We start from the raw sequence: 27,965 nt of genomic DNA, 5'->3' as shown, positions 1-27,965 counted from the left end.
GGGAGCCATCGTGCGTCACTACTTGAATCTGAGTTCCCAAGGATACGACTGTTAAAAAAAATACGCCAAGACGTCTGTCGACGATACGTCGCGGTAAGTGTCGGGAGGAGTGTCGCGCGTGAGTCATGGAAGAATACGGAATATTCGGTATTCTTCAACCGGGCGTTATCGAATTTCCTATCATTTTCCTCTCGATAGATTCAATTTCTCGCGATACACTGGAACTGGAGCGACATCGGATCTCCCCGTGTTGTAAAAGAGACGAGGACGGCAGGAGGCCGCCGGTTCAACGTTCGGAGACAGTTCTCTCTCTCTCTCTTTCTCTCTCTTGCCGTTGGCTCTCCTTTTCTAGATTTCTATAGCATTCCTTACACGCAGAGAGAGAGAGAGAGAGCCTTCAGAGAAGATCCCCCGCGTTCACAGAACAATCTCCGGGGTTGGATATGTTCGGCAGCGTTACCCGTTTACCATGATTTCATCGTGATCAATCTCTCGACTCGCGTCGGTCACCGTGTTCCCACTTTATCCGTTAATTCATCAGCGATAATCGCTATTCCGATTGTTGTTTGCGTTTACGCATGCGAATGACTCCTGCGCTCTCTCTCCCTGATATCGTAATCCCGACTGCGTGAACGTGACTCCGCGTCACCGTGCGAAACGTATCGGGCTACGTGAGCCTCGGCGATCTCATGTCTTCCGATCGGTTCAACTGAGTTCCGCTTTGGCGTCTCCGAAATGCTCGACTCGAAATTCGATTTCTCTCCCCGCCGTCTTTTTTGGTTTTTGAGAGCGTTTTTTTCGTATTTTTTTCGTATTGCAAATACATTAATTCATCCGATTGTTTTTAACGACCGAAGGAACGCACGAGCGCGATATTATTAACGTGAAATTACATCATATCAATTAGCGTGAAATATTTGCGAAAATTGAACGAAACGTAATTAATTTTGATCGCGTCACGATATCGTCCGTTCAAGGGTGTGGTAACTCCAGTGTGTCCAAGTGACGTCATTGGCGGCTGTGTGCGCGTAAGTCGATCGTGATATTACAACAACGACGGGGACTCAACTTTATAATGAGGTATATATATGTGTATGTGTGTGTATACCGAGAGAGCGTTAAATGAACGCGAGCGCGCCTTCATCCACTTGAACTTTAAATTAAAGCCTCGGGCTTCTTCGGCCAATAGGTCCGCCCCCAGCATCTGGCATGACATTTGCACAGAAAGAGCGTACGCTACGGACACGCTACCTCAAAACTCTCATGCAAAAAGTCCACCGTAGGACGCTAATCGGAATTGCAGATCAGGCGTAAACGCAGCGCGACGCTCGCCGATAATATCCACCCTGCGCGCGTCCTGCAATTTGCATCCGCTACGTTGGCGGGGGTTTATCTGGACGAGACGTCGCGTCGCGTTCCGTCAAAGGTGGAGAAGCCCCGGGTGCGCACAAACGATTGGAATTTTCCGATCTTCGCTCTGCAGAAACAGAGAGGGAGAAATTTCCCAGTAGGAGCCTGGCCGACGCAACGTCACATTTGACGTCGAAGCAAACGTTTACCATATGTTGCTACATCGGGCATCAAAAGTGAAACTGAAGCGAAGAGAAAAAACCAATTATTGTCTGAAATTAGAAATCCTCGATTTTGATTCCGATCGACACAAACGTCGGAGCTTTTATTTATACTCTTAATTGAAAGCGAAAGTAGCGTAAATAAATATTATTACCATTTAGAGAATTAGAAATCTTTGATATTTTCTCACGATATTAATTTTCTGTGTGTCATAGTGATGATAATTAATCCTCCGTTAGTCGCAAATATATCAAATAATACATTCAGGCTGCAACGACGTATCGCCATTGTTATACGTATTATACGTTATTTCATAATCGTACTCGTCCTTGTCAATGTTTTTTTTCTTTGTTTATTTTATTCTTCTTTCTTTAATGCCTGGTCCATCATCCAAGCTAATGAAAAAATATTGTTTCAAGAAGGAGAGGAAAATAACGGGAAAATTAATGTATCTGTGAGATACATTGCGACCATTCATGGGTGAAAAATATTGCGTCTAACGGAGAGTTAAGTTAAAGAGTTAATTCATTCTATGAAAAAATAGATTTTCTCTTTCTTTTTCTTCTTTTTCAAAATGTTGAAAAAAAAAACTCAAAAACTAACCTAACTCTGCCGACATTTATATTATACGGGGGGCTAAAATAAACAATGGTTAGCGAACGGTGCGCAATTTCGAGAGGTTTTCTCCCCCCTCTTTACACATATCGTTCGATTAAATGTACAATAACAAATCGACCAGACTCCGATTCACACACACGCACGCGCATACATACACACACACATAAATACACACTCGGGGCGTCTCCCCAGCGGTCTATCTAGAAAGCTTGCGTGCGCCGGAATCAGTACTAACGGAACAGGAAGCGCGTCGAACGACGGGCACCCTCCTCGAGCAAAAAACTGGTGAACCTAATTCACGTGGCGAATGCCGCGAGTGCCGCACTACGGAAAGCTGTCTCTATATAAAAGAAGAAAGGAAGAACGGCAACGCCGGAGTTACCTTGAGTATGGTCGATGCTGTCCGTGCTGGCGAGGGTTTGATTGGGGTTGCTTTCCGCCTGGCTGGCCATCGAGTTCAGCTCATAGCCTTGGCGCAGCAGGGACACCCGGTAGAAGTAGTTGCGCCAGAAGTTCTCCTCGGATATACTGTCGGGAAAGTATTCGGTGAATTTCTTCATAATTGGCGAAATCGACGAGAGAAATGAAGAGCAATCGAGTTCGGCGTCTCGGTCACGCCGAATCAGAGCGCTAATTAACGTCGCCCTTTCACGATTGTATTGAATTAACCGTCGGATATTTCTAGGATTTCTGTGCGATACGCAATCGTGCATCCTTGTGCGCAAGGACCACGCGAGTAACCGCGTTCGTCGTCTTTTTGACACTTGCGGGAACCTCGAAAGAGAGACGCGGTTGTTTTGTTTTAAATCATTTAACGCGCAGCGATCATGAGAAATCCTTCAAATACGCGCATCATAACTGCATGTTAGACTCTTCGTTCTACCGGCGAGCGTGCGGTTCGTGCTATTAACTTCCGACATCGATTTTTCGATCGATCTTCTCCTGCTCTCCCGATCGTGTGTGAGAATTTCGCGGAGCAATGAAACGCGCTTCCTCTTTTGGCCGGAAGACGACGTAACTTGATTTCATCCTTTCTCGTGCAATTCGTTGCAGAGACACGAAATAACAAAATTGGAAACAGTCCAGTCGGCTGAGAATGCTAAGTTCCGCCGAGTCAATTAATCAAATTATATCTTCACGATCATGAAACCTCATTTGTAAAGTGTCGATAATTTAACCCTTTGCACTCGAGGGCTCCGGAGCGGAGCCATTTAAAATTTGTCTTCAAACTCTTCAAACTCAAATGCAAATAGCAAGAGCGGAATATCCTATACACAATAGTGTTTACGATTTGTCTTTGTCCTTATGTTATGAATTAAAAGTTATTTGCATTGTCTCCATAGTGGAGCCCTTGAGTTTGAAGACAAATTTTAAATGGGTCCGCTCCGGAGCCCTCGAGTGCAAAGGGTTAATAAGCGAGCGTTATTAATCTTTCCTGCTACACGTCATATCGCGTGCTTATAACACAATTTTATGTGAACACGGTTTCTCGTTTTCGCGCGTTTCAATTATTCATCTTAACGTACAATATAACGCGACGCGCGCGAAATTATTGCGACGCGCGATAACTGATTTTAATTGTGTCGGGCGTAATTATTTTCTCAAATCAATTGATAAAATTATACTTCGCACAGCGTGAACGTTTTCATTCAGGGGGTTGCGATAACGGCAATGGTCGCATACAGAAACTGACATATTTCCGACGTACACTCGTAACACACGCGTCGGTGAATGGAAGTGGAACGAAAACGCGACGATGCGATACCGTTACGTTATTAGAGAATATGTTTTGATTTACTTACACCTTCGGCACCAGCTCGAACCTCATGGCTTCGAGATTCGGATCCAGGGCGAGGGTGGCCTGTGCCATCGGCTGAACGGCCTCGAAGTCCCAAGCGAATTCTACGCCTGGCGGTGGTGCTCTCACAAAATTACGCCGGTCCTGGAATTCACGAGAACCCGAAGGATCCCTGTTTAGTGCGGGTCGACACATGCCAAATTCGCGACGCTAATCTACCGTGACGGTGCGTGAATAAACAGAGCAAAGTGACCTCGATAGGACGAATAAACAGCGGGAGAGTCTCCTAGAACGAAATTTCGCCCTTGAGTTGGTGTCGCTACGAGCAGCTCTGAGAGATATTATCCTCGAGATAAATTCCTTTCCGCCGTGAGAAGAAGCCGGAAATTATATATTTACTTTATAATAGAGATCGCGCGAAGGAATTTCATATTTTTCATACATTGATCGGGTATCACATTTTCCTAGAAAATAATCGAGGAACCGATAATAAAAACAAAATATCTACCCGGATCGTAATTTTTTTCGCTTGAAACATCTATGTAACTTCGATCGCGCAACTTGAGATAAATTCCTTTCTCTCTCCGCTATAAGGATGTCGGAAACTATATATTTACTTTATAATAGCGCGCGCGCAGGAATTTCATATTTCATATTTTAGTGTATCGATCGAGTATTGCTTTTATCTACGAGATAACTGAACAATAAACATAAAACATTAAAAACAAAATATCTGCTCGAATCGTAATTTCTCCCCTGAAAACATCTATGTCACTCCGATCGCGCAACTAGCGGCGTTTGAGCGTTCACTGGGAAAATTGCGGGGTCGTTACGCAGGAGAGAGACAGAAAATCGCTGATCAAACGGGAGCACGATTTTCCACGTGCGCGTGATACTCTCGCTAATGACATTGGACCGGCGAAGTTTTCGCTACGTGCGAAGCTGGTAAACGAACCGACGCAGAATACGAAAACGCGGAAAAAGCTCGTAAAGCAACGTTACGTCGCTGCAGCGTAACAGTTAATAAACGTAAATTGCGTTACACTCCACACTGCCTTTGTGACACGCAGCCGGTAAACTCATCTTACGATGGAGAGCCTTTGTGCGTCAAAATTTAATAGCGTAGCTTCTGCCCCGCAATCCGCGTATCGCGTGCAGGGAGATACTAAAATCTAATAGAACATCTGTCTCTTTTATTCATTCCATGTTCAATGGTACCATCACTGCTCGATACTGTATTCGTTATATCGCTTCCACTCATCGCGCAAAAATCCGTTTGAAGTCATAGAGATTTGATTATTTTCCAATGAAAGTATAAACGTGAAAACTCGTAGGCTCTTTTTTTGGTTTTTCACGAAAGCGCGCGTTCAACTTTCAGTCGTTGCGAGAGATCCGCGCCTTCAATGGCAATAACACACAGAAAAAAAAAAGAAGTAGCCCTGACAGCTAAAAACTAACTTCTGCAGGTTAAATTTAGCTGTCTATACAACACAACTGAAATCTAGTTAATTTAGCTAATTCTTTTTGTATCTAGTCTTTAGTTCCCGCAAACTAGGCCCGGTAATTAATTTCAGTTTTATTATACAGACAACTAATTCCTTCCTTTTTTGTAAAAATAAATCAGTTTTTTTTCCACGCAATTGACGAGTAAAGACGAGCGTTTTACTCACGGTTGAGAGGGACAGGCACTCCTCGCGCAGCGCGTCCTCGTTCGGCGCGCCGACCCACGGTGCAACAGCCTCGCCCTTTTCGGTCTGCTTACTGGCTATGAAAGCCTCCTGTTCCTTGTTGAGTTCGGCAATCAGCCTCTGCAATTGAATTAATCCCGTCTTAGTAGCGGTAAGTAGGTAAATAGATAGGTAGATAGATATTTCATAAAGGTGGATCAGCCTCGGACTGAAGCGCCAGAGAATAGATCGCGTCTGGGAATCATCGAGTGATCGTTATTGACTACGCACGGCTTATAACGTATATAATGTATCCAGGATGGGTCGGCTCACAGCGTAAACAGCGCAGGTGTGCGATAGATTTCACTTCGTTTCGCGGGAGCTTATTATCTTGCACGCATAGGATGACAATCCTGCACGCGATTCAGCCCCGCATCGATTCATTCTAATTTGTCGGGTATTAACGCGGCTGCGGGAGCCACGTGTCGATTCATCTCGCACGACGATGAATCGCGCGAATAATCCAGGACGAAATTCCGACCAGCCGAGCGGGCGGTGAGCCGACCGAACTGGTAGGTGCCGCATTTCGCGCCGTTTCACAAGCGAAATGGGTTCGAGCGAGCTCAGCGAGAGCGCCTCCTCGTTAAAAATCCAGCTAATTTATAGCCGGCATCTTTTCATTCCGACCTGCCGCGCAAACGTTGAGAGTAAAGAATGTTACACAGTAGCGAAATAATTACGCGCGAAAATTCCGGCGGAAACTCCGGCGCGCGCAAGGCGCCGGATATTTTCCCTTCTGCACGTGAATTTATACTAAGAGGGACGAAATGCAAATACACTTTTTCCCGTCTGCTTTACATCAAAGTCGAGTCAGCTGCCTCTTGTGCGGCGAGCGATTACTATTTACATCCGGAGAGAGCGGGAGAGAGATTGTTAATATTAAAAAATTTGATTAAAAACCCCACCATCATCTCTTATCAAATTAGCCATTTTCAATCATTATTTTCACTTACAAAGCATTGGTAATTAATTGCCATCCTCATCTCATTATACTTAGGTTTTCATTATCGTTACTACACAATGAAAAAAATTGTTATGTTTTTATGTAGAAATGGCCCACTTTCGATTTACTTTAATATGAGGAATATGCTGAAAAGCACACAAATATAATGTTAAATTATATATATTTAACACAGAATTTTTTACTATATATGTTTGTAACCTGTACTTCTTCTTCTTCTTATTATTATTATTAATTTCTTTATTTTTATTGTATCCCAATTTCTTTTCAACTTTTTCTTTCTTTTCTATTTTCCTTTCTTCTTTTTCTTGTGGCGATTGTCTACCATATTCATATTATATGGTATCATTTTTTGCTCTTACAAGATTTATCTTATAGCATAATGAAGCAGATTCTATTCTGTTCTAATAAAGAGGAAATCCTCCTCCGCCTCCTTATATCATCCTTTTGGATTGTAAAAACGACGAAAAAGCAAAACACACGTCAGCTGAAGAAAAAGGACAAATCAGACGCAATGGGCGGAAATGCGGAGAATAAAAGACCGCTGCGCTTTAATATCGCGGATCCCGCCGCAGCTTCTTGCATGCCAATGTGTCACCGTTGCTGCACGGAGGAGCGCGGATCAATGAAGTCGTCGGGACGATACCGGCGCGGCGACGATATTTTCCGTGGCGCGGCGGGAATCGATCTTGCGCTATTTCGTCGGGTGAGCATCAAACACGAGGCGAAATTTTCTTTCTTTCCCGAGATGAGAAGACCTTCTGCAGAGTAAGCACGCGTGTATACGCGCAGTGACATTGTCTTTTATACGTGATAAAGCGCGTTTATCGGTCATTAAAGGCATGCAATGTTGATAAGAAGGAAGTTTTTCGCGAGGAATCGCGGGGATAAAAATTTAGTGATGAATGTGGCCGCGGAAACAGCGAATTGATGACACGAACGAGCGAACGAACGACAGAAAAACCAGTCTTCGACGTAGATCAATGTGATCCACGAAGCATCTTTCTCGCGTCGAGGATCACGTAGCGCGCGCGCGAGCGGATTTTTTCCTTAGATTATCTGATTCCGATTATTTCGCAGCAGTCGAGAGACGCGTGATTAACGACGGCCGACGGTTTTATTTATATCGGTGCAGGTTGTAGGTGCGTATAAATCTCCCTTCGTGCACTCACGCTCGCTCGCTTGCTCGACCGGAACGAGAAACACCGTTAACTGGTCTCGGAAAAAAAAGAGGAGAAATAGTAGGTGTTTCTCTCTCTCTCATCACACACATACACGCACACGTAGTTTCTCAGGAACAGTAATAAAACGATCGCAAGTGCATAAATCTTTCGGCACAAATTCTCCCGACCATCTACACTGGTACACGCACGGCCGGATAGAACAGAAAACTTCGCGCAATTACTTCATAAAAGTCAAAGGCCGCGTAAATAATTGGCCGGTAAACAATTTTCCGAGCGGGCCCGCGCCCAGCCGGACACGCTTTCCGCTCTCCCCGGGAATAGATCCCGCGTGCCTGTAATTTTAGTTGAAATTCCACGGTCCGTTAAATTATACGGAGAATGGAATCAACTTCCTAATGATCACGATCCTCGCTCACGCCAATAAGCGCGCTAAGGGCGCCGAACAACGTTGCACTCGGTTGCCTATCGATTTTCCTCCGTCAATTTTCGCGTATTCGGAAATACAACCGCTATGCGCGTCTCCCTAGCCGGCTAGGAAACGGAATGTTCGTAGATTACGGGGGATATGAGCGAGCGAGCGAATGTACAGAACACGAATGTACATAAACGAGCAAGATAAAAATCGGAGAATATAGCCATCGGGGGAGAGAGTCGACTTATTACCGAAATATCGACGTCGAGGTCACCGCGATTTCATTTACAATTTATGCCCACGTGCGGAACTTTTTACAAGCAACCGTCACGCGAACTGCCGCCCAGACGGGAACTTCCCATTGGAGTTTCGTGGAAACGAAAATATCTCGGTACGTCTGCCCTTTCTCCTTTTTTTCTGTTTACGGGATTCCGATCTCTCATGTACGTACCGGCGCGATTCGGTACGAATAAATTCATAACGTCGCTACATTATTCATGGCGCGCGAGCGTGTGAAACTCTTTGGGCAGCGACGAGGCGATTCCCGACGAAGTGAGCGTCGACGTTTACGTGTTGTCGCCCTGTAACTTGAATATCATCGATTAAGTCGTCGATGAATCGACTTCATGCGAGAAGGGAGACGTGTGCATGCACATATGTTTCTCGTCAGTAACGAAATATCGGCGCGCAATCTTGGGTGCGGAACAAGAAACGCCGTTACATGAGCTGAGAGTTGCAAGAAAGGAAATGTTACGTCCGTTTGTGCGGGATACAGGACACCCAGCACTCAGAAGTGTATGTGCACTCACAGTATGTGTCGATCTTCGCCGCCGGTGTCGGGAGTCGTGTTGTGTCTCGAGGTATCAATTCGTTTCCAATATACACACACACACACACACGAGCCGCGCTAGAAAAATTATATAACGACGACTAAAGACGATATCGGATTTCGGAGAGGATGATCTTTTTTTCCCTCGTCCAGATTGGAACGGAGTTCCAATTAAGGAGAGATACACTGGGAGTCAAACGGTCGTTTCGGGGGGATTATCACAACAGCGGCGGTATCGAATTCATCATTACAGCGCGAGACGCGAGAACGGAAATGAAGTCAACGACAAAGTCGCCGCGATGAATGTTCAAAGAGTTTGCACGCGTTATCGGTCGTAATGAGATACCGAATTAAACTTTCCGTCCGAGGATATCGCGCACGGGGCACAGTGTTACGTAATTTCGCGTAACTTTTATCGCGCTAATTCACCGTATTACATTGTTTTTAAATGCACGCACGTGGGTGTGCGCGAGGTTACATTGGGTTAGTCGGCACCGCATGCATAATTTCTCGCTTTCTTGCTTCCTCTCTTTAATTCTACGTGTCACGTGAACGCGAGTATTCGCGTGCCGAGTAAACGTCTCAATTAGAGACTCGGTATTGAAGTAGATTGAATTTACTCGCGATAAGCGGGAGGGGAGGGGATCACAAAAGTGTGCGAAGGGTGGCACGGCGAATCGATTTCTCAGTGGTTACAACGAGGCCCGCGATTAATCGCTTCCCGGCCGATTTTATCTGGTCGATTCTACCAGTCGGATGCCATATTTTCACACCTTAATACCATCGCGAATTTGATTTATGACGTTGGAGCATCGACGTGCCCGGAGAAATCGCTCGCACGGGGCATCTGTTATTGTTAACGTAATCAGGAAAGGTTCTTTCGTCCTTGGCCGATCGCGGGGAAATTCTGAAACGAGAAAGAGAGAGAGAGAGAGAGAGAGAGAGAAAAGCGAAATACGAAATACGCGTGCAAATCCAACGTACAATATGCACGTGCTGGAAATAAATCGGGATGAATATTGAAATAAAGTTGCTTCGAGAGAGAAAGAGAAGGCGAAACTTTCTTGTCTCTCGCGGCTATGTGTATCTCTCGAGGTAACTTTTTAAGAAATAATTAGAGCGATATCGCGTTGCGAGAGCCCCAGCGGCAAGGTCACAATATATTTGATCCCTATGGCTCTTAAACGCTACATTTATCGGAAAGCTCGCAGTTCTTATTATAGAAATGCTGCTTCTTCCGCCGTGAAATATAATTTTGCCGCTTCTAATAACTAATAACTCGTTTCCCTCCTGCGCGCCTGATTGCGAGCAGGAAGCTAGGGACGTAATTGAAATCTAACTTCTCTCTCTTTCGCTTCTTTTCGCTCGAAGCGTCCCATTTTTAGAATATTCCGGTTATTTTCGCTTCGCCGGACAGAGAGGAGGAACATCCCGCGCGCGGGAGAGAGGAAGACCTTTCGCAGGGGGAATCTCTTTCCACGTACGAGGTAATCTCGACTACATTTTGATTTCCGATACACCGCTCTTGACGATCCATTATGCATCGTATTTTCTCCGGGCAATCTCAAAATTATATCATTTCGTTATATCGCGCCTCTCATTTTAATTCCAGGTCTTATCAATCAGGCCCGGCATAAATTTCCTTTCGTTATTCGAGCCAGGGACGAGAACAGAAATAACCGATCATCGTCGCGGCCCCCTGGAAAGATCTCCGTTCTCGTGGTACTCGAATTTTCTCCTCGACGACCAGGCGTCTATCCATTAGAGCATTCGTGAGCGAGCGAGTGAGTGAACGAGCGAGAGAGATAGAGAGAGAAAGAGAGAGAGAGAGAGAGGTGTTCTTAAAATAATTTTAATCGCGGTGCGCAACAGAAAAATGGAGCGCGCAAAAAAGCGCATGGACGCGAGAAAGGACTCGTATTACAGTCACGTGTTATCGGAGACGTGGCTCGAATGCGATCGGTAGGCATTGACAAATACCTGCGCCGGATAGGATTAAGCCCTCGCGGGTGCCAGGATAGCGGACGGTCAAAAAGAACGTCGAAAACGAGCGGTAAACGGTCCCGATACGAGGGCAGAGTACAAGACGGGCTATAAGGGCGCAGCCGACACAGAAATCAATTTTTGTCGTCCGCACAATCCGCATTCAGTGGAGCCTTCGATACCGGCCCGATCACGTGCCAGATCAACGGCAGAACGGGACGCGATGCGCGCGACCGATGATAACTTCTCCCACCGAAGAGTTCATAAAGATTAACCGGAAGTGGTTCTTCCCGACACATAAATTATTTGAATGGGAAGCCAAATGTTAAATCTAATGTCGCAGCATTGGCAAGATTATTTTCACATCCACGAATGCGAATTCAGCATAACTAGTAGATAATTCTGATCGATTCGAAATATACGATTTCCCTTCTGTTAATAGCGTGACGATTTATCTTTAATTATAAGAAATATTATGGGATATGGATCGCTTCTATTTGCTTTTTATCCAAAAGGAAAACTTTTTGCACAAAGCACTGATTTCTTAGTGCCATCAAATCATATTAATATTGTCGATATAAATATGTCATCTTGGCTGGAGGCACTATTTTTCGCAACGCTTAATAGAAATTTAAAAATAATTTCCTGAGTTGGATTAATTGGGAATAAAGAGTACATTGTTGAGATTTAAAGATTTTCCATGTACGCAAACCGGAAAATAGAGAGAGAACGTACGGTAATATACATTCAAATATTATGTCCTCCCACGAGACATCAAAATATTGACAATATTAATATTTAATGGTGTTAAAGAATGCGTGCTTTGTGTTCCTAAAGGTCCATAAATTTTCCCATTAATTATAAGCTAAAAATATCACGCGTTACACCCACGTCGCATAAATATATTATATTATACGCGTCGTAGTCGGTCGGAGATCGAGCGGAATTATGTGACTCGAAAAATTGATCGCTCGTGAAACGTTAAGAGTGATATCGGCTCGGTGACATACGACAAGATCGTACTTTTGAGTCCTTAACGCTGCGGATTCTCCTTCGAACGACCATAAAAAGCCGATTACGTACTCATTGCCGATTAGGACATATCGCGATATCGACCGCACGGTGCACTCGATTTATCGTGACACGCTCAAGCAGCAGCAGCTGCTGCCGCTCGCAGAAGTCTCCTTTTGTCCCCTGGGACTGTTGACGCCCTTTTAAGCTCGGACGTCCCTCGCCACTCGAGATACAGCCGTGCACCTTCCGGTATCGATCGAGTCGATAGCTGATAAACACGCTGTGATTACCGGGGGCGTCGCAGAAAGCCTTTCATAATGGAAAAGAAAGCAAGGACTCGAGCTCTGATGCTCTGAGAGAACGAAGGAGCTTCTACTCCCCTATCGGAATACAGTTTATGCGTGGTTCTCTTCTTGAAAGATCAAGCTCTTGGCATCTCGACAATGTCGCTGGTTGGTGACGTTGTCATTGGAGATCTCAGTGCTCGTAAAAGAAAGTCAAAGTGCAGAGGAGCAGGAACCCGAGAGCGCTCCGCGAAAGAACGACTTTCGGTTGGCGTTCTTCGCGGATTGATGGTACGACGTGCTCATACCGGGGAAAAATGTAGGCTGCAATATGACTCAGCACAGGCGGGTTGTGATAAGATCGACAAAGAAGATCGAGCCGATATCCGAGACGTTATATAATTCCAACGTAGATGAGGACACGGCGGAGGCGGAGATCGAACGTGAAAATTGGATTTCGCTGTATTATCGTGACTTTACGGGCGCTAAATATTATAAACGCACAGCCTTGTGGGGGCGAGATGTATCATATTAATACACTTGCCAAATATGCCGTAAAAAAATCTTCCTGTCGAAAAATGTTTGTCGATATTATAGTGATTAATCATCATGAAATTAGATTAATCCATTAGCATCCCCATTTAGAGGAAGTTTATTTTTTATAAAAAAATTTTTGATTATATATAATTCTACTTATATATTTTCAGGATTCAATTATCAACTATATATTTACCTTTAAGAGGAAACATTCTAATATTGATCCAAGACCCCTCTGGGGAATAAACAGACTGTGATCCTTTAATTAAAAGTGATTGTAAAATAATTCTAGTCTTTAATGAGTAAGAAAACGGTAAGTCGACGGGGATTTCTCCCTCCCTAATTGTCGCGATTGAGGTGACGAGCGGGATTTCCTTTCGAAATAAGACGTTGATAGCCTCTCCTCTCATATTTATTCTCGACTTTATTCCTGCGAAACACCGGCGCTCGAGGCAAGGACTTATTGGCACGGTGCAAGTTGTCGAAAGCACTTAGGAGGGATCGAGGCTCGATGTCTGCCTCGGGGCGAGGTACCAACTCGATGTAACTCTCGCATCCGTAAACTGTGCATCATCGTGGGAGGTTATCGCGATTCTGGCACACGGCGAATCACGACAGAGCTGGATAGAAGCGATTACCCTTAATTATAATTGCAATCCGACGGGCACAGCACGGCATAAAGCTCAAGGATATAGTTTGCATATTGTTTATTCGAGAATCACGGTTATCACGGACAGTTAATTCAGAGTATTCCGTCGTTTCTGAGAATACCGATATGTACAACAGGATGCATCCTCGTTGATTCGCTGAGGATGCGAGCAAACGAGATTTCACGATTTTATACAAATCTCTATCAACGATCGTTTCTTGAAATATACACGTGTCCGATTCCTCGCAGGAACTATCATTAAACTGGCGTATTGTGCGAATTTGATAAGTCATTTAGCCGTGAAAATAATTGGGAAAAATACCGTTTCATAATTGAGGCCGTCGATGAAATATGACTGCGGTAGTTTATATTAACGGAAATGGAACGGACGGAGCTACGACAGAAACGCACGCGCATGTGATTCGTGACACGTAGCGTAATTTATATTTATATCATTTCCGTTAACAAAACGGAAAATGTGCGTTCTTTACACGCGATTCAGTTAGGCGCGCGTGTATATCGGAATATATATTGTTAAATATGGCACTTCTGAAATCCGAGTGCGCGTCTATCTCCCCGTGAAATGCCTTCGCTGTTCCGGGATTTTCTTTAGATGAGGATAGCGTGCGCTTCAAACAGCGATAAGGTCACTATATAAGTGACCTTATCACTTTTAATGAGGGAACGCTCGAGGCTGGAAGTAGAAGCACGCGAGAAACGAGATACAGGGCGGGTATTATTCCGCGGGCATTCCATCTATCGCGCGAAAATAAAATCGCACGACTTATTACGGGATTTCAATTTTTCTCCATCGTATTTAGGACGACGACGAAGCGATGTGATGCGACTTCGCGGTCGATGCTTTGAAAAAGCCGGCGTTTGTCGAAAGCACGGCGAAAAATTGTGGCAATTTGCCGACTTACGTCCTATTGCAAAAATCTCTTCATGCCGTCGACATTGATTTTCCCCTCAAGAGAGATTTTCGTCCGAGGCGGAACGGCGCTCGCTAAGAATATTTCGCGAATATGGCGGGAGGAGAGCAAGAGAGCTAAAGCTCCATATGAGCAGAGGAGGGGTCGAAGGAGGAGAGAAACCGGGCGAGGAAGCAGATCAATCGATCCGTAAATCGTGATCCCTGTTTCTCAGCAAACGTTTATCGAGGAAGGTGCCCACTCGTGAGATTTGACTTTGTAATGCCGACAGTTCCTCGAGCTCTCGGCCGCACAACCTCCCCATGAATAAGAGCCGGTAATGTAATCAGATTTAGGAGGAAGGAACATCGCTACGATGCCGTTTTTGTTTCGTCAAAACAGCATCTGAGAAGCAAGCCTTTTGAACGGCGACGCGCTTTATTTGTCGCGAGCGAGCGCGTTTCTCGCGTGCAAAAACGTCGAAGGTAAACACAGTCGTCGGAGGAGGAAGAGGAAGGAAAATGAAGAGAAATGATGAGGGCGGCCGTTTACCTTCTCATTCGAGAAAATAGGCTCGAGTGTACCTTGATTCACATCACATCTCACGCAACTTCCCGGCTCTCTTTTTATTGCCAACTAATCCCAATATTAGATCCCGCGAGCCGAGACACGAGCCCGGCAACAGTTTACGGTAAACGAAGTTCATCGCTTCAACTACGATAAATCGAGTTAGAGGAAATCGACGTCACCGATAACTTAAAGCAGCGATTAGCGTCGAGGCGCCCTTTGGTAATTATTAAAGAAGTTTGACTCCCCGGCTTTATAACCTGTCAAGACGGATTGAAGTATCCTGGATATCGTAAGAAGAAGAAAAAGAAGATGAACGCGGTCGTTGCGTGCAGCAGCTGCCGTGTTATCGCTTTTCGATCATCCGGATAAAAATGAAAATGAAAATATATATTTAAATGTATTTTAAATTTAATCCAAAATATATATTCGCCGTCTGAATTCGCCATATTTTGTCATCTCACGACTAATTTTTCAATTTCAATTTTATCGTCGGTTTACGAAACAAAGGGACTTCTCATATCGCGCCATGACGCCGTAAAAATTTATCACGAGAGGGACACACACCGTGTTCCGAAGTTGGGTCGCGAAGTTCAGCCCACGAGCTTTATTTGTCCGGCTGCTGTTGCGGCAAGGGAACGCGCAAAAAGCGCTCCCGGGACATTTAGGTGGCGAAAAAGTTAAATAACCAAGCACGCGGAGAGAAGAACGGTGAGAGGTGAACGATCGGTGACGCCGGCGGAATGGAGACGACGCTCGCGACGGAGAAGAGGCCTATCGATCGCGCACCGAGTGCCAAAGAAATGGCGCTGTCGCATCCCTGACGTAATATCCTGCCAGAAAGGCCCCATTTGCGATTTCCTGCCGGTGCCCCGGTNTACCAGTCCTCCTCTTGCCCCCCCCCCCCCACGCATTCGCTGCCACACGCATAAATTTCTCTTTCTCTTTCTACACCGTCGGTCCCCTTCGACCCCCTTCCTCCTTTTCCCGTCCCATCGACCGCCTGTGACCCGCGTAATTTACCAAGGATCCTTCGCCTCTGGATAATTCTCTCACAGTGTCAATAACCGTCTCATGTGCTCGAGTGAGAGATACACTTTGGTAACTTCGACCGGGCCTGAATAATTGAGCGAGGGTAAACGACGACGATGCCGCCGCCGACGGTGTGTCACGTCGGCCGGCGATCACTGGAACGATCGTGACGTATCGTTCCTTCGTTAGATTATGTAATAAATCGTGTCCCAGGCCTCACGGCTAAATCATGCCTCGAAACCCGAGAGATCAAAACGGGAGATTCGGCGAGCAGCACGACCGCAATAAAAATCGTGGATTCCTTCGCTTGTTAATCATTAACCGCGTATAGAAAATGGACTAAGCGTGGCTAAACAGAAGAGCAGCAATAAGCGTACACCTCCCGATATTACGTCGGCGGAATTAATTCCTACACTCGGGGCGTAGCTTTGATAATAAATTGTCGGCGTACCGAGTGAAAAGCACACAATTCATATGCAACATAAAGGATATCGCCCACACGCGGAAGTTCCAATTCAAATAAAGAAGAAATTCAAATCAAGATTTCAGCGTCCGGGCTGAGACTGGAACCACGACGAAACGGTGTACTTGTTATGTAAGCGTAAAATTTTCATCGCAATTTCATTTGCGATTTCTCCGATTTTATTACCAAAAACAAAAGAAAGAAAGACGAAGAATAACACGATAAGACGTCTTATTACGTGAAATTGATTTCATTGTTAAGGTACGCGAGCGACGTATCGAATCGGTCTTCTCGATTTCGACGCAGAATCGAGTCGATGATTTCACAACTGAATGCAATACTCTGAGAGTTGCTACAGACTTAGAAAACCAGAAAACCAAGAGAAACCATGGAAATTAAAATTGGCCCGGGAAAGTCTGGAAAAGTCAGGAAAGATTATAAAAGAGCCAGAAATTTTGAATTTTGCACACAATTCCTTCTAATGCTTTTATTATAAAGAGTATTTCTAATTTTTTAAATATTATATGTAACGTTTACAATCAAATGCATTCAACATTCGCGCACTTTACAAATCATTCCTTACATGTTAGGGCCATTAGTGGCACATAGAAAAACTTAAGAAGTAAGACGTAAGCAGTAAGAAAAATGACCAGTCATAGTCGATTGTGTCTCGACCTTAAGAAGAATAATCTAATTCGTCAGATCAATTTTATTCAACGTTTTTACTCAGCCGCCCTTTTCCGTCATAACTCCATTCTTCTTTCCAATACTGATTAATTTTTTGCTGATTCAAATTTGCATTCAGGATTATATTACATTACTAAACTTCAAAGTTTGTGTTACTTTTAATAATATAAGCTATCCTTCCTGCATTCCCTGCTTCTAAACGTGAAAATTTAAGATTACATACTCGTTATGGAAAATTCTCCACCGTCGTTTGGAAAACATGGAAAAGTCAATTTCAAAATTAATTTTCTGTGGCAGCCCTGAGTGCTGTCGACGAACTCGACAGATCCCTTTTCGCATATTTTGCGTAAAGTCGCGCAACATCGCTCGTTAGTTAATTAAGACGTCGATTCAATGACAGCTTCCGGCCGCAGGCCGAACGCCTCGCGTCACAGGAACCGCCGAGTTTCGCTTTCGGAAGTCCGTTCTCCGACGCGAAATCCACGACGTTGATCCACGAGATTGTGTCCACTCGGGCAACGCAGCAAAGCCCCCCCGAGAGATTAATCGATTTCGCGAGATTCCACCGTGTACCGACGAACCACATCCGCGTGTATATGCCGCAGCTCGTGTGCGGCAAATGTTTAGTTTTCGTCAGGATAATTCGCGTGTACCCGTTAAAACTTGATAAACGTGCGTTAAATGCGATACTGTTTAACGACGTAATATCCCTCAGCTGATGATGTTCACCGCGCGACTGCGAGCGCAGGCAAGAATTGCCCGCGGAGCGTAGACTCGCGCGATGCAAAACTTTGCACAGTTCGTTCATTACCGAGAACTGAGAGAGGTGAATGGAGAAGTAGGTAGGTAGGTAAGTAAACAGATAACCAGGTAAGTTGGTAACGGCATAGAAATGAGTATTCATCGGGAAATTTCACGGAAAAGTTGGCCATCATTAATTCAGGTGGACCCATAGCCAGGTGACAAGCCACCACGCCGTGCTAAGACTAAAAATAGACAATCGCGACGGTATTATCGTGGTCGAGTTCGCGCAGCTGTTTCATCGGGAAGAGGTGCGAAAAGAGAAAAGAACGACCACGGAGAGAACAACGCGCGCATTAAAGAGAAATCTTACTAAAATTAAAGTCATTTTCGGCCTCGATTATATTTTCTCCTAGTTTTCACCAAGAAATAATACGCGGAAGAAAGAATTAGCTCCTACAGATAAAAACTAACACCGAACAGCTAAAAACTAACTAATTTTCGCAGGCAAAGTTGACCTACAAAAGTACTACCCCTTACACAGAACGCTGAAATCGTCACACGTTCGTCACATTTATGTCTCGTTTTAGTGGGGGGGAAAAAAACACGAAAAAATAAATAACTTTTCTGTCGCCGCCTTAGTGACGGGTAAAAAGTTCTTCGCGCGATCTAACGCGACTACAAAGAAATGTCGTTTCTCTTCTTTTCTCTGCGCGAAAGGACAATTTCGTTTCTCTTTTTTTTTTTTTTCAAATCATTGCACGAAAGCGCAACAACTCACGATTTCTCACGGTAAGCGTTCTAATCACATATTTTCCGAAAAGGAGTAACGCGACTTTTCATTCAAATCTGACTGACGGCAAAACAAGTCGCAGATAATCTTCGTCTGAGACGAGATAATCGCACGGGAAATACGACGTTGCGGGATCATACGGAGAGCGAGTATCTCGTTCTTTATGATAAATGTAAACCGGGCGACTCCGAGGTTGACTGTGCGACGATCGCTCAATTTTCGGTGTCCCACCGACGTGTTCATCGCGACGTCTGCTGTAATGTGAGATAAGATTATCTTGGAAGTTGAGGCGAATGTATACCGAGCGCGGAGGAATTGCTCCGTCCAGAGGCAGTGAGCGCTGTCCAACTACGGTCCGACAAGTAGTACAAGAACGAACTAGGTCGGACGACGACGTTCGCCATAAACACAGTAGTAGATTAAAATGTTATCTCTCCAGCACTCTCGTGAGCGACGTGACTCGAAGAGATACTGCGGCACGCAACACACGAAGCACAATAGAACAAATTTCCGCCATTAATATTCGTGATCATTTGCTGTTTGTATTAAATTGCTATTAATGTTCGCGCGTTGGTCAATTGGGTCAGCCAAAGGTCCGGGGCACGACTTTTCAATCAAATCTGACTCTATCGTATTTAATGAAACGTGAATTATTCATGAACCGAGTTAATCACCGCCGTTGTTAATGACGTTTCGCCAACATTTTGACAGCGAAACATTATCAGCATCGTTGCTGCCTATATCACAAGTACGCGACATCATCTATCATTGGAAGTTGAGATATATTTTTCGGCTAACTTGAAACACATCAAAATCTAGTCGCGATATGTGCGGAAGATGATGAGACATTTACTTTGCGTTACACTTACGCAGATGTTCGGCGAAACTTAATCGTCCTTTCTTCGGGTAACTTTATACTAACGACTATCCCTCAGCAGCAGTTGGAAATATATTGCCGACTCGACGTATTTCGCCAACTATACTCGCGAACTCTCTTCGAGTCGTGCGCTGTCACGATGTGTAATCCTCGGCTAATCGAAAATCAGGGAAAATATCAACGTTTGCAACAGTCCTTCGCGTTTCTTTATGAATATGCACCTCGGTATGAACTCACAATGTTACCGTGTATATCGTCGCAGCGCAATATACGAACAACACGCGCTAATTTTCCACGGAACTAATCCCGCGATTCTACCAACTTCTCCCGGCGAGTTTGACTTTAGTTTATTCACGCCTGCCAACTCTCGGCGGTGTCATTAGTTTTCGTCTTTATGAAACTCGACCGATCGCGTCACGCCGGCTCAACAGCGCTAAAAAAGGAATTAACCGTCCACATAATACCAATGAAATTTAATTATCCGACCTAGTTTTTAGCTGGGGGAGCTAAAAAAGTATAGAGACAAAAAGAATTAGAATAGCTAAATCAACTAAATTTCAGTTTTATTGTAGGAACAAATAATTTTTATCTGTGGGCTATTTCTTTTCCGTGAGAGTTTCTATCTATTTTAACCTAATCGCTTGATATTCACGGGGTGGCGAAGAAAGAAACGGCAAAACTGTGCAGGGAACTCGATGAGATGAAACCTCGGTAGATAATTGACATTTTGGTTGGCACGGCGGAAACTAAAATAGCGTCGCAGCTTAGTTAAGTTCGCTCGGGATCAAGCGGAGATTCAAGTTCCGACCACTTTAGTTTCCATCGTTGAAAGCTTCACTTACGAAAGTTGTCTAAAGCGGCCTTGACATTCTTCATCGACTTCATTACAGTTCAGCGTCTGAATAAATCAACCATTAAGTGCGAGCTTAATGTCCGTGAACCGGAAGCAGTGGTCTTCCTTTCTCAGACATGTCGTCGTAATAAAGGAAGCAGCGAGTTCCATCCGGAACGCGTGGTCGATTCTCGCACTGGCGCCGGGAAATTCATCAACCCGTCGAGTGTCCCCGACGTCGTTTTCTCTCTCTCTCTCTCTTTCTATCTCGTTTTCCTTTCTCTCGGACGTCTCGCTGACGCACGATAGAAAAAAGAAGATGACGAAGTACAAAAGACAGGGAACCGGGCGGAAGGAAGCAACCAAAGACGAATAAAGGTGGATATAATGCAGCGAGCACAGGTTACGATCGCTTCACGCTATACTGAAACGCGCTCGCAACCCTGGAGGACAGACAGGAGACCCCGCAGGAAACCGGGATCTCCACGGAAATGCCTTTGACGGCGAACCGCGGTCGATACTTGTACAAGGTGCATGTATGTATGCCGGGGTGCAGTAACAACGTCGTGAAAAGAGAGGCGCGCCTTTTCCGAGGCGTTTCCGACGTTTTCCCGGGGTCACCCGCGCGCGCGCGCGCTCCGGGCTAAGCCGATCCGCGTCCCGGCAAGATTTATCGTTCGTGCCGAATCGAGGCGGCCGGGATTTATCAGTTAATTAATGTGTTGTCGGCGATGCAAACCTACGCATCGGCGCTCAATTTACCCCGACGATCCAATTAAACTTCTCAGCGCGGAAATCGACGCGAGTGTTTCGGTATAGCGTCTGCGGCGTGTCGTACGTCACGGTGAGCACCCCCGGTCTTCTCGTGCTGGATATCGCGTGTTTCGCCGGGATTTAATTATTCGGTCGATCGAGGTCGACTGAGTCGTTGATTGCGAGATGCGTCGATTTTTGCGCGGGCCCGGTTTTAAGAAAGTTCGCGGCGTCGATGCTCAATTTCGGATATCGGAAATGCGCGCGAGCATCGACGCGCGGAAGCAAGTTATTCCCCCGGCGATTTAATTAATACCCCAGCGCGCCGGAGAAATTACAGCCCGGCTGCGAAATACCAGAGAAATTCCTCTTCTTTGTTCCCGAAAGATCATGCGACTCACACGACTCTTGCCGTGGAATTAATTATCGGGAACTTTGGCTCTACCACGTTGATATCGTCCTGATATTCTATAGCGACCGAGAGAGACGCGGGCGTTCGAACTGTGTACGTGCGTGTGCGCGCGTGCGTGTGTGTGTATGTGTAAGGAAAAGTTGCGAGACCATCGGACAATCGAGAAATTTAATTAATTAACAAATGACTCGGATTGTATAAACGATAGAAGCGGCAGATTTTTCCGCATATACATCAAGCAGTTAATTAGTTTTGTAAGCGGTAATGAATTATTGCCTCCGCTATTAAAATGTCATCTCGCGGGATTCTGCCTACCTTCATTTTTCAAAAAGCTGAATTTATCGCAGGCTGCTCTCTCTCTCTCTCTCTCTCTCTCTGTCTCTCTGTTTCCTCGAACGTTTCAACAAGCACGTCTCGGCGGACTTATTGTCCGCTCGACTGAATAGACGTCGAAGGAGAAATTGCAACGCTAATTAATGGTATCGGCGGTCCATTAAGCGCGACCAAAACTCGATTACGTCGACGAACCAGACGAAACTTCCGTACGCACCAGCTCCGTCGTACTCACTCTCGGTGAGCAAGCGAGTCGCAACGTTACTTCTCGCTCCCCGCGTTTGTTTTCCCCGCGTTGCTGCTTTATACAGGCGCCGTGTCGAGCGAGCGAGCGAGTTGCCGAGCCCCTTATCTCTTTCTCGATACTTTCTCATACGTCATTGTCGAAAGAATAACGGCGCGCTGGAAAAGGAGGCGGGATATAAAATTCAAATAAAAAAAAAAGGAAACCAACATCGGGCAACCTTTACTACCGTCCGTACGTACCCGAATCGCGCGTTTAACGTGAACACGTGTACCCACGTGATGTAACAAATGCGGAAAATTACATCGATTCAGAACGGAGGGGAGAGTAACGCCGTTACTCGCGTTAAACGCACGAGACCAGCGTCCAGGAAATCGAAGAACGAGCTATTCGTCGCAAAGGAAACAAGACGATGAATATCTCGGAACGACTCGCACGAACGAACGGATATCGGCCCGCATCTCGATAAGATTTTCATGATTGGACTCGCCGCGAATGGCTCGCAGAGCCGATACTCGGGCGAGCGTGTCTAACAAGCCAACCTTCGGGATAGAACGACGTTATTGGCCATCCATTAGCTGCACCGGACCAGAACTCGATTACCCGAAATTTCTGTCTCTAACGAAACTCCGGAGTCCACACAGCACGGCGTGCTCGTTCAACTTCCCGGAACGACTCCATATGGGTGCATCGTAAATAGTGTATGGCGGAGTTCCTTTCGGGTCACCGTATCCCACGCAGTACTCGTTGCACGTAGAACACCGTACTGAAAATATTTGTCCAAGATGCTCCGCGGACGGTCGTATTACCGGCATCGGACCGCTGCGCGAAGGTTATCCACGTGGCACGACCTACGGGGAAATTATGTTCGTCCTTAGCGCGCGCACAGTGGCGACAGGACAATTTGTTTCGTTCCACGATAAGGGATCAAAAACACGATTACCCGGCGCGATGAGAAAAACGCGAAGGGCTCCGGAGACGTTCGCGCGAACTCCTCCTTTCGTGACGCATGAGAAACGTGCGGGCGACAAATTAGCCGGGGGAGAAACGAGAACTCGCGCGGGGTGCGTAGCGTTTTTCTCATTAAGCGCGCTACGACGGTGCGCGCACGGCTAAACAGAAAGAGACGCCCTTTCGTCGAGAAAGTTCACGTCGCACTTGGGCGCGTGACGTAAAAATTCTGGAAGTTCATTACTTACTTTCGAACGCAAAAGGTCCGCATAATTAATTGTCACCTGATAAATGTGTTTCTCCGTTTGCGAAAGGGGAGAGGCAGCGATTGAAATAATTTCAAGGGTAGTTCGACGACGCGCAGACCAGCACGAGGAAAACCTGTGCTGTAATTATTACAATCACAGTCTCGATGGATTAGAAAGAAAATTTGTGTAAATTCAGGTTATAAAAATAAATATTATATTAAAAATTGCCGTTGATACATGTCCGTCTATACGATTCTCACATAGTTTTTTTTAGTATATCCTCAGATATAGTTATTTCAAACCAGAAAAATATAACTGCCTCTCTGTCATGGCTGCAAAATAAATACTATGATTGAGAGATCCGTGTTTGTTTATGCGATACAGTACTGATGACTTTGACACGCGAAACGCAGAGAAACTAATATTTCGTTTGCTGTACAAGTTTGTCGAATGTGGAGAAGTACAGTTGTATAATATCCATATTACGGCTGTCCCCATTAAAGTTGGGGCAATCATGCAGGTTGCTTTCTAAGAACTATGATTTCTATAATTCTTTTATATGCATGAGTGAAAATAACATCAATATGTTGTTGCGACAACCATTTTAGCTAACTGATATTCCTCAAGTTTTCTCCATACGCCGTCTATAATGCTCCAGCGATCACGACGACGCAAGGTCAAGCACAATTACGATTTAACGTCGTTGTTGTGCAGAACATGGGATACCAGGTAAGTTTTGCTCGTTAGGTTCTGTTACTTGTTCCTCAGTGCAATTAATGGCGCGAGAGCACCCGTTTCTCGTACACGGCTGTCGAGACGTCTCGCGAGCGTGCGAGCAAGAGAGACGTATTCCTAACTATTGGTGCATTTAGTCGCACCTGCGTGTCTGCATTGTGTGTCTCGCGCGACAATACAAAGCTTGTTAGCTTAATTATGACGAACCCGAGTACATTGCAAATGAAGGATGACACGGCTGGGGTTTGTTAATTAATTAATCACGATGCCTAGGTGCATGCAGGATATTCAACAAAATGTCCAGCAGAATTACCAGCAACGAACGCGTGGAATCGCGCAGGTTGATTTCTTCTCGATCTGAATTTCTGTAGAGACTTCGTTATTTAACGCCAAAAGATCACGACGAGCTGAACATTCAATTTCGGGATAGGTGAGCGGATTTTTTCTTTGTAATTAGAGAGAAATTCAAATAATAACCGATCATTGAGATATTTGATATCGATAATTGAAAAGTTGAGGTGGACATAACGATCTCTAATTAAGGAAAACACGCGAAGCACATTAGCACAATTTCGATATAAAATACAATAGTACACGAATATCGCGTTGGAATTTTGGTGTTTCGTAACAGAGATTTATCTCGCATTATCTCGGCGTACACGAGCGTAATTAAGCGCCAAATATCGCGAGCTCGGCGTTAGTCCTCCAGCTACACTCGATTGCGAGAGGAGAGAGAGAGAGAGAGAGAGAAATCGTAGTGATGAGAGATGCGTTTCGTGTTAAGCGCGCGAGCTTCGCAAGCGCGACATGTAAAGGGCAGTTAACGAGAAAACCATCTCTCGTCACGGATAGTTTGCAGTGAAAGTTTCGTCTAGACCGCTTCCAACTATCCCTCCTCCTCGGCACCCTTCTACGACTTCGTCCCTATGCGCGTTTCGCCGCTCCATTCTCGAGGAGTGTTGGAATCTGCGGTCGAGTTCGTTTCGTACGCGCATTTCCTGGACACAAAAAGCGTTACCTCTCTCTCTCTCTCGCTTCACTTGCCGCGATAAAATAAACACGATAATTTAGTTTAATAATCAGCCATCGGCTATTTCTTTCACATTATGCTCGCTACCCGCGACAGCGCAGGTCATTCGCTCGATGCAATTCAAACAATTCTATTTGAGCAAACTTGTCAAAGGTTAATTCCGGATTTGTAAATACGCTAGTAAACAAGCACGAGTTTGCAGAAAAAAGGAGGAAAAAAGGGGAAACAATGCTTAAATACGGATAATTGGAATAACGACTGCGTGGAGCGCGAGATCAAAAAACACGATTTTCACTGCATAGTCGGTAGGAACCAATGTTATTTGCGTAATCCGTGAGACGGATGTTTGCGAGTTAAAAATTCGCAAACTCATTAAATAAAAAGCTTAAATTGAATGCTTTTCAAATCATTTATCAATTGTAAAATTTATCTGGGCTTCGATTTTCAATATTTAAATTAATACCGTTTATTTTTTATTTGATTATTGCAAAGGAAAGCGTGTAAAATACTAAAATATTAAAAAAAAGAGAATAAATATACATATATGTTTAAATAACAAATGTGACTCTTAACTTTCTACTAGTTACTTTCTACTAATTAAGTCTAATATTAAGTAATAATTTGCACATATCTGTAAATGCATTTAGAATAAAAAAGTTCGTAATTATTATAAGTTCGTAATTTATATTCAAAATGTTCGTTCATAAAGACAGTTAAAGCAGAAATCGTTCTGTCTGTTTCTCAAAGGTACGCTGCAAAGTTCACAGATGTTTATTGCGAGTAGTTTATGGTCCACTAGTAATACCAAATCTCGCCATTCGATTGCAAATTAGTAGTTCTGCACACAGGGTAACCAGCAATTACTATAACACGATGTCGAAGCTTAAATGTAATAAGGTCGGCGTTTGCATCTGCATTGCGATCGGAACGAAAGAGAGAGAGAGAGAGAGAAAGAGAGAAAATGAACGCAATTCCCCATCGAGCATTCGAATTCACGAAAGCGAATAACGACGAAGCATAATCGCTGTTTTGCGGCCTCCAATCCCGGGATTCCACATTTTACGAAACACGGCCGATACACATCTGCAAGCGCGCGAGCGTTTAGTCTTCTACGAATAAGCGATTTCACGCGCTAGATCCGCGAAAGCGCGTTTGCCGGAAGATGACTTCTGAACTTTGAATCAATCGATCGATATCGCCGACGAGATTGAAACTGTTACATATAAATTATCTGATTGCATTCAACGCCGTGCGTGCACGCGAGAATTCCTAATATGTCGTGAATCGCGGTCTCATATAAAAGATCCCGCGCCGAGCCGATATCGGCCCTAATGAACGTTATTATTTCCTGTTCTGTTTCCGTTTCGCGGCAATTTTCGATAAAAATAGCGTCGGGAGAATGCGAAAACCGCTTCCGTGCTCGTTCGAGTTAACGTATACTGCTGGCAAGACAGACGTTATTTCCACTCAAGGCAAGAAAGAGAGAGAGAGAGAGAGAGAGAAAAGGAAATAAAGAGGGAGGTCGCTCGATTTTTCTTTAGTACGCGCCATCGGCGCAGTCTTAGTGCTCGTAATAAATTCGCGACTGCGGGCGACCAAGCAAAACGCGTAATGGAAAAGAAGAACGAATAAAGAAGAGAAATACACGCACGCGCGCGCGCGCACGCACACACGCACATACACACATAGAGAGAGAGAGAGAGAGAGAGAGAGAGAGAAAGTGAGAGAAAGAGAGAGAGGATCGAGGAAGGTTCGAAGAAAAAGACCTTCTACGGAGAGTCGTTCTCGTTAGCAGCGTGCGCCCTTGTTAATTCAATGCGCACGTAGAACGGGTCGCGATGATTTGACCTCGATGCGTATCGAACGCATTTCCGCGAGACACTCGACCGTTTATCATCCCCCGCAATGATAGTTGCCGCGTCCTCACGCATACATCGCGGTGCGCTAAATACTATCGACATCGTCACAGTTCGCGGCTCACCAAGTATTTGATGGCGCCGGATAAAGCCATCAAAGGCGCCTTTTCGAGAACGAGATATTTCCCGTTGCCGCAACGAGGAACAGCGGCGCCGCGGAAGTTTCAGACAGAGAGAAAGAGAGAGAGAAAAGGCAAGCTTCTGAGTCCCGTCGACGCTTCTAATTAGCTCGCGACAGTAATCACGCGCGGTGCAGCTCGTTAAATTCTTAATACGGAAACCAGAAGCGGCGGATTCTCTCTCTCTCTCTCTCTCTCTCTGTATGTGTCCCCGTTACTCTTTCGTGTTGTTACAATAGTTGCGACCTTCGCGAAATGTTTCACAGGGAGATGGTGGCGCCTCTCCTCTCTTTATCGAGAAGGTGCGCTGTCGTGAATGTTATCGAATCGCTGGGAAATCGCGCGAGCGTGGGGCTCATCGCCGGTAAAGGTCAGATTGATCCGAGCGAAGCCGAGCCACATAATCTGAAAGATATTATTTTGACTCTTTTTTTTCTAGCGGGGTAGATAATGCAAGATAACGAAGTAGCACAACGTGCATTTGAAAAAAATCCACGATAAACGCTCGCCGAATGCAGTTTGAACCGTTTTAGCAATTTTCCACACGGAGTACATTCGAATGTAGCTGTTGCGAAGGAAGGGGGGAAGAGGTCTCGATGCGACAGAAAGATGGAGAGGATCTCGCGGTTGCCCTGGCAAGAATAGGGAATTTTCGACGCGTCGATACACCGCCGCTGTATCATCGAGGAGGCACACGCGCGCGGTATGCAAGTAAAAGCTGCGTACATGTGCACGGGGGTGGCACCCAAGTAG

At 45.1% G+C, this 27,965-nt stretch overlaps 1 protein-coding gene across 4 annotated transcripts in view; it reads right to left on the bottom strand.

Annotated features, from left to right (window-relative positions):
* Positions 1-27,965, bottom strand: part of LOC106744426 (synapse-associated protein of 47 kDa) — a 78,820-nt gene that overhangs the window by 10,773 nt on the left and 40,082 nt on the right. For all 4 annotated transcript variants that reach the window (XM_014619187.1, XM_014619189.1, XM_014619188.1 and 1 more), the window contains exons 5-7: positions 5,659-5,796; positions 3,993-4,132; positions 2,573-2,718 (exon numbers count right to left, since the gene is read on the bottom strand). In XM_014619187.1, coding sequence (XP_014474673.1) covers positions 2,573-2,718; positions 3,993-4,132; positions 5,659-5,796 — 424 coding nt within the window. The remainder of the gene's footprint in view (positions 1-2,572; positions 2,719-3,992; positions 4,133-5,658; positions 5,797-27,965) is intronic.

Source organism: Dinoponera quadriceps, unplaced genomic scaffold, assembly GCF_001313825.1.
Source record: "Dinoponera quadriceps isolate SergipeBrazil2010 unplaced genomic scaffold, ASM131382v1 scaffold777, whole genome shotgun sequence".
Taxonomy (NCBI): Eukaryota; Metazoa; Arthropoda; class Insecta; order Hymenoptera; family Formicidae; genus Dinoponera; species Dinoponera quadriceps.
This window is presented reverse-complemented; position numbering and strand designations above follow the sequence as displayed.